The sequence below is a fragment of the Python bivittatus genome, unplaced genomic scaffold (genome assembly GCF_059951505.1).
Source record: "Python bivittatus isolate LINGU-HERP-01145 unplaced genomic scaffold, Pbiv_v1 ctg000560_np1212, whole genome shotgun sequence".
Lineage (NCBI taxonomy): Eukaryota > Metazoa > Chordata > Lepidosauria > Squamata > Pythonidae > Python > Python bivittatus.
The window spans coordinates 546,165-556,507 of NW_028277083.1; the positions used below are offsets into that span (position 1 = coordinate 546,165).

General features: G+C 54.1%; 1 protein-coding gene across 5 annotated transcripts; it reads right to left on the reverse strand.

The window, feature by feature from the left end:
• Nucleotides 1–3,200: 3,200 nt before the first annotated feature.
• Nucleotides 3,201–10,073, reverse strand: LOC103062412 (alpha-N-acetylgalactosaminidase-like). Of its 5 annotated transcripts, none has more exons than XM_088147870.1 (8): nucleotides 9,691–10,069; nucleotides 9,103–9,277; nucleotides 8,497–8,674; nucleotides 7,884–7,978; nucleotides 7,227–7,388; nucleotides 6,334–6,531; nucleotides 4,326–4,670; nucleotides 3,201–3,727 (listed from the first exon to the last, which is right to left on the reverse strand). In XM_088147870.1, the coding sequence occupies exons 1-7, from the start codon at nucleotides 9,879–9,881 to the stop codon at nucleotides 4,410–4,412; spliced, it is 1,260 nt and encodes a 419-aa protein (XP_088003996.1). In that variant the 5' UTR covers nucleotides 9,882–10,069; the 3' UTR covers nucleotides 3,201–3,727; nucleotides 4,326–4,409. The 5 variants fall into 5 exon arrangements, with proteins under 5 accessions (XP_088003996.1, XP_088003995.1, XP_088003992.1 ...); XM_088147869.1 differs by having other exon boundaries at nucleotides 3,201–3,766; XM_088147866.1 differs by lacking the exon at nucleotides 3,201–3,727 and having other exon boundaries at nucleotides 4,602–6,531; nucleotides 9,691–10,073.
• Nucleotides 10,074–10,343: the final 270 nt, after the last annotated feature.

Sequence of the window (10,343 nt, forward strand, 5' to 3'; positions counted from 1 at the left end):
TAATTTAAGCTGTGTTTTTTCTGTCTGCAGTTTGACTGGTTTGTTCTAGATAAAAACGCGGGAGCACTGAAGGTGTTCCTGGCACGAGGCATCTTTGTCATTCACCGCCTTCCTGACTGAAGCTCCCAGCAGCACAACCAGTCTGAGGGCACCGGGCAGCCATTCTTCCTGCTTCCTCTGGCTAGAAGAAAGGAGATGCTCTTGGTGAGATGAGGGGATTGCAGTCACCTGACGCCCCGAAACGTTGGAGAATGAGATGTCTGCAAAATGAATTTCTCACTACAAGTGCCCGGTATCTTGTGGACCTGGCTTCCGTGCTGCTGGTCTCACCCAAAGTCCCTTGTGTAGCCAATTGAGTGGCACAGGCTGACCGTTGAGCTGGCAGGGTTTATAAAGATCATCCTCTTTTTTTCTTTTAGCAACTTCGGACGGGGGTAGTTGAACCCATTCTTTTGGGTCACATCATCCTGTTTGATCAGCGCCATCAAAGCAGGTTGGACAGGTAGGTCAGTCAGGTGGGGCTGACTCATCCACCCCCTCTTAGGAATACCTTCCCTGGAGGCCTCTCTTCCTCCAGCCCACCCTTGGCACCACTGTTGCAGGATCCTCTTCCAGAGGTGCTCAGCTGCTCCCTAGGCTGATGCCTGCTTGGAGCGGGCAAAGTTCCTCCCCATCTTCACAGCCTCTTATCTAACCGTGATGCTGGACAGTGCACTCCTTTGTCTCTCATTGCTTCTTTGCAGACAGACACACAAGCATCGCAGTTAGAAAAGTGGCTGCGAGGATGGGGAGGAACTTTGCAAGAAATGCAAGAAATTACTGAAGGTAGCCACTTTTAGCAGGGGAGCCCCAGCATGTCCTCCCCTGCCCTGATACTCCCCAATGCTGCGGGTACAGTTTGCATTCCGAGTTCCTAATTGAGTGGGCGGGGGGAGCCTTAGCAGAAAGCAGCTTCACCTTATGAATGGAAGTTGGCCGCCAGCCACACAGCCAATACTCCTCCAGGGAGACAACATGAGCACCAGCAGGTACACCGAAATTTTCACCAGGTTTTTCTCCTACAAATCTGTTCTTCTGTATTTCCTAGAGGCGGCACCATGAACATCCAGCTAATTACAGCTCTGGGCAGATGACTTGCACTGTACTCTTGGGAAACACAGTCTTGCATAAGAGGCCAATGCACGACCTCCTGACTGTAGGTAAATAGGTTTGGTTCCGAGGATTTCCTCCGCCGTCACCTTCCTGCGGATAGCCTTAGACCTGGTTACCTCTGTCTCGCCTTCCTATTTTATCTGGCTCTGAAGTAGACCCATTTGAGTAAACAGGATTTGTTTTACAATGTCTCTGCAGCTTGCAACACAACAGGGGACTTCAGCAGCACAAGTCAGCAGATCAGATGGCGGGTTCTCTCTGCCCGTTCCAGATGGTATGCAGCATGTTCTCGCAGCTGCAGGAACAGGCATGAATGCAAACAGCCATTGTGGCAGCTGTGGGCCGGTGCTTCTCTTGCAGTTTTGTGGGGCGGGGCGGGGTGGGGGGGAATGATCCCATTTCCTATGCAGAGATCAGGAGGACGGCTCTGGCCCCCAGCCACTGCTACGTTTAATCTCAGCCTGAGGTAGCATTCCTAATAGCTGTTTCTTACTAAGATGTTGTCACCTGGCATTCAAGGAACTTGCAAAAATCTGGAGCTTCTGAACAGCACAGGGAAAACTCATCGGTGCATCACCCTGCTAGCTCACACTCCAGTTGCAATCCAGTAAAACACCTTTTCATGCGTGTCACCGACAAACCAGGATGTACTGTGGCTTCTCTGGATATGTTCCTCTGTCAAACTTTGTCTTCTGGGTCTCAGCTTGGGGACATTGACATACCTGATAATTCTGTAATCCCCTCACCCAAATGGTGTACAAGTATGCTTATTTTACTTTATTTATTTAAAAGTTTTACATGTCCGCCCATCTTAAAAACACAAGTCTGGGTGCCTCACAACAACAAAAAATCCAAACTATAAAAACCGTAAAATCGTAAAACACAACTGAAACCCGGCGCCGCGGTCATCCCCTTGGGACACCCCAACCACCAACCCGAGCTCATCGGAGGGAGATCCAGCCTGGAAATAAGGAGGAATTTCCTGACCGTGAGAACAGTGAAGCAGTGGAACAGAGTTGCGGGTGCTCCATCGCTGGAGGTCTTCAAGGAAAGATTGGACCACCATTTGTCCGAGATGGTCTGAGGACTCCTGCCTTGGGCAGGGGTTGGACTAGAAGACCTCCAAGGCCCCTTCCCACCCGAGGATCTTACACAACCCAGCGCATCTTACACCCTCGGTCTACCCCAGTGCCAGGTCTCAATGGCCTTCCGGAAGCCTGAAAGGGCGGGCGCCTACCAGATCGGCGGGGGGCGTCTTCCATGTTGAGCAGCATAGAGCTTAAGGCACAGCCCCACCTGTGGCACCCCACTCAAGCCTCCCTCCAGCCCCTCAGGGTGCCGCTAACAAACTCTGACTCACCACGTGGATTGAAGGAGGCTGTGTACCCACCAACGGCAGAATTGCTATTTGTTCTAGCTTAATTATTACAAACACTGGTGTTAGTTTCATTTTAACAGCCACACGCCTAAATGTAATTAGCAAATCATTTAGACCGGATACATTTTGCAATTATACATTTGGATATCATCAATATATTAGTCAACATTTCCAATTACAAATTGATTTTTGGTGTCTCATTTGACTATAACCACACAACTGCTGTAATAACTCACTTGGTTCATTGAGAAGACAACCTATAATTTCCCACACCCTTTGAACTTTCACCATTAGCCAGAAGATATTAAATAAAAGGATGATCCCACTCTGACTGTTTTATGTACCAACCCTTCCAATATGCAAAATATTTTTTTCAAAATGGTTTCTCATGCTGATCTCATTCCCTGTGGAAACCCAAATGATTCTGCGACATGTCAAATTTGCACCAGGCGCTATCAGACTGCTGAGAATGGAATTGGCAACGCTCCCCAGAAGGTGCCCACAGCAGGTCACGCCGTAACGTACCTTTCCTGTCTTGCACCAGAGCTCTTTGGGTCCTGCTGACCTTCCACATTTTGACTGACAACAGTAAGATGACACCTTTAGACTCTACACTGGCAACTTCTATACGCTGAAGTAGCAGCCACAAATATGGAAATTGGAGCAGAAAGATTTTCAAGGTTATTTATTACTGTGACATTCCTCCACTTAAATGGGAGATATATTCTAAAAATGAAAACATTAAAAAATAACACACACATACCCCATTGGGATTCAGAATAGATTAATATAATCCAGATACAATCTTAAAGCAATCTTAAAACGATCCAGATCAACTGCATAAAAGCTCCTCCGTTTCGGCTTCCCTCAAAGCAGCCGCATCTTCCCAGACCAAGGTGTTGGTCTCCAGCCCCGTCTCCGTGGGAAAGTAGCCAGCGGGCGGCCACAGCCGCCCCTCAGCCATGGAACGCCCGTCCAGGAGGGGGCCACGTATTCAAGAGCCTTTCGGTGGGAATTGGGCTTAAAAGCATCACGCAGGTGCCAGAACAAACAGCTCCTTGTGCTCGCAGAACGTCGCCTCAGACTCTGACGCTTCTTGTCCAACTTTGCTTCTGTTCAGACTCTTTTGCTGGCTCTACTGACTGCCTCCCTGGAGAGGTGGACTCTCCGAGTCTCAGAGCGAAAGCTGAAAGTGGCCTTTTCAGAGAGAATTTCGGGAGGGGAAGAGATTTGGGGCTGGGTGAAGGAAAATGGGTGAATGTGAGAAGCCTTCCCTCCTTTCTGAGTCAGACTGAACCAGCTCAGAGTTCTGGTTCTTTGGGTCCCCCTCATTTGGCCCAGCACACGCTGGGTGCGCAGCGCATGAAACATGACAGAAGGCAGGTCAGCCAGTCCCCCTCCCGGCCTCCCTGGGTTTCGGAGGGAAACAAATTCAGGATCTCTGGCGCATGCAACCAGGCGATCTAACGAGTACAACGTAACTCCTAGGGAAGATGAGCAGCTTCTACCTCCAACCTTACCAAGAAAATAAGGACACACAGCCAGCTCCCAAGCAGATCCCTGCCCATACAATTTCTAATTCACAGCCATGCACATCTGCTACAGATGTGCTTGGGTGCACATTTCCAGCTGCAGTGAGCACTGTGCCCTCTGTCCTTTGCAGTTTGTGAATTTGGCAAGGGGTCCTTCCCTGGCTCAGAAAATATATCTTCACGGAGGTTCTTCAAAGATAAAGACCCCTCTAGGAAAAGTGGCAGCAGGACAATTGGGAAGAGGATGGGGGAGCTCACTTTACCTTAAGCTTCACTGCAAGGAGGAAGCAGCCGGTCCAGTTCCTCGAACGCAGCTCTGGGTTCCCTGGCCCTCCACAACAGCAGGATTAGCACAGCGGGTAAAGGAAGAGCAGGACCACACCAGTGGGAGTAACCTTAGAACCGAGGGTGTCATTGAGCGCATACGCTCCCAAGGACAGCTTGTCTAGCACGTTGTAGATCCTATAGCCTGCTTTGCAGTCTGAGATACCCAGAAGCCTCAGCGTTGTGGCAAATGACTGTGGGGCCCCATCAGTGCTGTTGTTCAGAACAGCGATGGCATACTGGCCGTGGACAAGGGGCCTCTTCCACACTTCAAAGTTCTGCTTCTGTTTGAGAGACAAGCAGAGCAGTGACTGGGCTAGCTCATGCCACAGAAGCCCTTCTTTTTCACCTCCGCTTGCTCAAAGCGACAGGCTTTTCTTTTGAACAGAAAAAGACTTACTTAGAAAGCCTTTTTCCTCCTGCATTCGTTCTGGAAAAATCTGTAAACGTTATTTAATACCCTTCATTCTCTGCTGTGTAGATCAAGCCTCAATTCAGGGCCACGCAGGTCTGCTGAACCCAGCTCACGCCCCACAGCCCGCGTGGCCGTCCCTCCGGGTCTGCAGCCCAACACCTCTGCAAGGCACCGGCCAGCCGCAAGACCTATCAGCGTCTTTGTCTTGTATGCTGGTTTTAAAAACTTGCGTGCTCACTTACCTGGATGGAAACCCAACTGAGCTCGACAGCAGTTGTGACACAGGCCTTGGAGACAGCAGGAATTATTCTGCTAGCTGCTGAAGGGGAGAGGGGGGCAGCTTCTGTCCCCTGGCTGCCTGGAAGGGTGGCACCTGCATGGGCGGACGCAGCATGCGGGGCCATTGGCCCCACCCGGCAAAGCGCTTCGGGTGCCCTAAGAGCAGTCCTAGCCACTTCCCGCCAACCCTTTCAGACCACTCCTTCTGGGTACCGCTTCCCAACTCTTTCCCCGGTTTGCTGCTGCCAAGAGGGCCACAGCCTGCCTGGACTGGCACAACCCCCGGCAGGCGATGGGGCGGTTGGCTCCTTCTCAGCAGCCAGCCTGGCTCGGCCTAGCTGGGGGTGGTAGAGAGAGGCAGCCACCTGCCCAAGCGGCAGCACCGGACTTGGCACAAGGTCACCTTCCTGCTCCCCTGTGCCAGCAGCTGGATGGGCTTTGCCAAGATTGCTGGCAGGCATTCAGCTCTTCCTGCTGAGGCGAGTGTCCCACGCAGAGGGGCCTGTTCAAAGCCTGGCAAGGGCTTCCTGGCGAGTGGGTCTCTGGGGAGGAGGGCCCTGCCATTAGAGCCGAATGACTGCAGGCTGCACAAGTAGGTAATCTGCCCAGTTAAGGGCAAAGAGGGCAAAGCCTTGAGAGGCTGCTCGGCTTGTCAAGAAACCGGCCTCTGACAGGAACGGCAGGCAGCCAAGGGTCAGGAGGAGGCGCCAGGGGGCTGCAGCTCCCTCTCAGCGAACAGACTCGGGCAGGCTCTACAAGAAACGGGATTCTGCCACCAAGTAAGATGCCCTGTGGCAGCCATAGCAAGCCCAGGGTCGGTGGCCTCTCCCTTCCTGGTTTCTGTTCTGCCGGACACCAAGAAAGCTTACCTTCTGCCTCCTCTGCCGGCCCATTTTGGGCAGAGAGTGCCTGCCCAGGAGCCCGGGAACTCTTCTGCTATGAACCAGCTGGGCCGCTTCCTGACCTTCTGCAGAGACCCCCCTCCCCCTGAAACTGCCGGTGGGCGCAACGACCCTCTGTTTCAGGCTGGCCAGCCCGTATCCGCTCGGCCAGAGGCTCTCCAGCTGGGGCCCATCTCTGCCTGCAGACCGAACCCTGTTCGATCCCCGGCAGCGTCTGCACCTCGAGGACTTGCAAGAGTGGTTGCCGCCCAGTGGCCAAAGCGCCAGGAGCAAGAGGACAAAAAGGCAGCTGTTTGTTTTTCCCAGGCCACAGCACATCCCTGCTCTGGTGGAAAGATTCCCAACACACACCCTGGCCACCAGTCTGCCTTGAATTCCCCTCAGATCCTGGTTTATGTAGATCAGGAGCGGATTCTGCAACATGTCCTTGGCCTCATGCGAGATGTTCCTCAGGTTGCAGGAGATGAAGAAGGGGGCTGCCAGGATCGCCCACAGCGCCGCCTGCACCTTCGACTGTTCGTGACTCAGGCCAAAGTCACTGACGATCACCTGGAACGAGACGAGATGTCAGGCGGCCTGACCCAGCCCACCGGGAAGGAGGGCAGCCCAGAAGGAGCTCAGCTTCGGAGCCGGGCCCGGCATACCGGGAAAGCTGAGCTGCTTCGGAACTGCGGACTTGGGCGCTGAGGTGTTGCTGCTTGTTCTTGAAATCAAAATAATACTCGTTTCACGAAGGATGGATGTAACCACCCAAATTCCTGCAAGAAACTTTGTTGGAGAGGCCACCTCCCAGAAGACCACAAATCTGCTGCGTTCAGGGCTCCTGAGGATAATAACCAGCTCTGAGCGAGAGCCTCAGTTTAGCACAGCTACAGGCTAAGGGAGAGACCATGCTGCTGGTGGGATCCACGTTGTGTGAAAAGGGTCAGGGTCTGCACAAATTTCAAAAGCTTTGGCCCTAGTGGGCAGAAAGCTGGACAGAGGAAGTTGACAAGGGAGTGTTGCTGGTGGTCCTGAAGGTGACGGATTTGTCTCAAGAGATGTCCAACCCAACCCGCTCCCTTCTTCCTCACTAATGTCCATTTTCTGTTCTAACTGCACATTTCCCAGCATATCTTTGCGTATTTTCCCCTTGCCTTCCCTGCCAACTGATGCCTCTCTGGTCTTCATGCTTCCCTGAGGAGCTCCCATCACGCATCCAACTCTTTGGGGACTGGAAAGTGGATATGGGAGAGGAATCTCACCATGTCAGGGTCATTCCACCTTCCTGGCCCTGAAGCAGGCTGCAGGATGTCTTGATGATCTCCGTACCATTCAATGATGTGGAAGAGGCTGTCCCAAGTATCTTCAATATCAGCATAATTTCTCCACAAGTTGCATATTTGGCCCAGTAAAGTGTAATTCACCTTAATTAAAACAAGAAGATTTATGCTTCTGAAACAGAAGACGTCCCTACCATGTATCGGGGAGAAGCAATTATGACTGCCTGCTATCTTCAAAATCACTTATGGGACCAAAGGAAAACAGAAAGCATTGCCATAGCTGATGGACAATGTGTGTTCTCAGAAGGAGTGAGGGAAGGCTGCCTTCACTGCCCTGCCTCAAACAGTCACCAGAAAGAGACAGATCAAAAATGTGGCAGAAGCACCAGCTGCTTCTCCCACCCTTGCTGCCATCCTGAAGGTGGAAAGAGGGCTTGAGGCTGGGGGCCACTTTGGTGGGAAGGGTGGGAGGCCGGCCTTTGCTCGTGACCACATGCCATTGTCTCCCTTAACGAACTGCTGCCCAGGGTTTTATCCTATGCAGGAATCACGTTCATAAAAACTTCTTTTCTTCTTTTGATGGCCTTGAAGGGGTTAGGGTTAGGGTTGGAAAAGGCGTGAAACGGGTGCTGAGATTACCTTTGGTGGAAGACCCCCTTCGTAAGCCGGCCAACTGCAAGAGAAGGCGATTGGCCGTCCAGTTTTGTTCAGCGCTCTGCTCATTTTGGGGTAGCCTGAAAAACACAAAGAGGTCATTGCAAGAGACTTTGTAAGCTGCACAGGCAGCGGCTGGCTACGTTACTTCAAGTCCCCTGGGGATCCCCAGGGCCCACCGGCCTCTGCCGCTTGCACAGGAGGATGTCTTGGAAGCAGAGCCCCCAGCACGCGCCTACCTTTTGCACTGAAGGACCCTAAAGGGAGTTTGAGAACACCAACCTTAACTGGCCCACCCTCACCGACATTCAGTTTCTGTCTTTACCAACTTCCGCTGGAAGTGAAATAATCCTGAAGTGGAACTGGCTGAAGTGGAACCGCCTTGCCTGGGGGTGTCCACAGCAAACTGAGATGTTGCCATAATGAGGGCGTGGGTGCCACAACGGCCCCGTGCAAACTCTGCCACTCCCTTGACGGGCGAGGCAGGCAAGGAAGTGGTGGGAGCGTTTGGGATGACGTTGTTTGCTCTTTTCCACCCTGACCCGCCGGCCCCTGTGCGCTCCCATGACCAACTGTTCTGCCACGGAAGAGCCCAGACCTATCGCCTTGAGGGAGGAGTTGGAGAAGCAGCCGTCCAGCTTCAGCATGTCGACCCCCCACTCCGCAAAGGTTTTTGCGTCCGTCTCAACAGCATCCAGCGTCGTCCCAGGATAACCTGCACAGGTGGCGTTGCCCAAGTCACTGTAGATGCCAAATTTCAAGCCTTTGGAATGAACCTGGACAAGGAGAAAGAGGGGCCGGAGACACCCAGTGCAATTCTGCAAAGTGGGGCAATTCCTAGCAAATCCACTGGAGCAGATGAGTCCCAGAGGGGCCCGGCTGGCAGCCCGAGCTGGAGCAAGGCAGCTGGACTGCGAAACTCTCCCTAGATGAACACACATTCTGAGGCCTGGGCTATGTTATATTTTCAAATGGCCTGTAATAACATTGATGTAATACAGCGTGCACTATTGGGTTAGAAACGGTAACTTAGTTTTTCTATTTATGTGCAGCCTTGTTCAAGTAATGGCACATAAAATGCTAACGGGCGCTTGGTATTCCATACTCTTTGCCTAAAGTTGCCTCTGAATGTCGCTAACTGTAAGTAATCGAAACACTTTTGGCGATAACGCAGCTTTAGGGGAAGGTGCTTCAGTGAACTTACATAATCAGCCAGGATTTTAATCCCACTGGGAAACCGCCGGGGATCTGCCTGGAGTTTCCCTCGGGCGTCCCGCTTTCCGGCTGCCCAGCAGTCATCCAGCGTGATGTACTCGTAGCCGAGTTTCTTCCATCCGTCCCCGGCCAGTCTGTCCGCCATGGCCTTGATCAGGTGTTCGCTGTTGATAATTAAAGCTGGATTTGATCTCACGTGGAGCCCTCCTTTAAATCGCAGGATGCAGCGGCTCTAGCCCAGGGATGGCGAGCCTGGGACACGCGTGTCCGAGGTGACACGCCAGCGTTCACCAGCACCCGACAACGAGTATTCCCCCTGCCCGGGAAGAATACCACAGAAACTGAATTTGCTTTCCTCGCGTTCCGTTCTCGTAACTGTTTGACGCCTCTTTGTATACTGGGGGCGCCACGCAGGTACCTCTTTTAAACAACGAGCGTGCAAAGAATCGTTTCTCCTTGGCGGGGGGCGGGGGGGCGGGCAAGTCAGGCCTTTTCTCTGGCGCCAGCGAAGCGAGCCCGGCGGGTCTCCCGGGCCGGAGGACCCGCGGCGACCTCGGAGGCCGCCGGCGCTTCGCACCTGATGCAGTTCTCGGGGTCCCGCTCGCAGTCCGTGTTGCACCTGAAGCGCACCCAGGGCTCCCAGCCCATCGGGGGCGTCCGCAGCAGGCCGTTGTCCAGGAGGGAGACCCGCGCCGCCAGGCCCAGCAGGAGCCCCAGGGAGAAGGGCCGCGGGCCCCGGGCGGCGCCCTGCCGCGCCCCGCCGCTCATTCCGCAGCCGGCCGCGGGCCTCGTCTCGCGCCCGGCCGCGCCCCCGCCAGCTGACGGGGCTTCCCCGGGTGCTTCGCGTGGCGTCACAGGGACGCCCTCTGTGACGTCGGGAAAAGGAAGAGCGAGCGGCTGGCGGCAGGCGCCTTCGAGCCACGCCCCCTCCTAGCGCCGCCCACGAGGAGGGGGCTGCTTCCCGCCGCGTCGCGGGCAGCCGCGCGCAAGCGCACATCTCCCTCCCCCCGGCGGAGGGGAGACGTATGTGGCGGCCACGGGTGCTCGGGACGCATGCGCAGTGCGCCCCACACCTCCCTCACTTTTGAGCCCGCGGGCTGCAAGCGGTTCCGCCCGCTGAGAACGCGTCCGCCCATCGGGCACGTGCGGACGGCAGAAGCTCTTGTCAGAGGCCGCCCCCTCTTTAGCCGCCTTCCTTCACGAGTTCAGGGCCACCCCGGTTCCCCATTA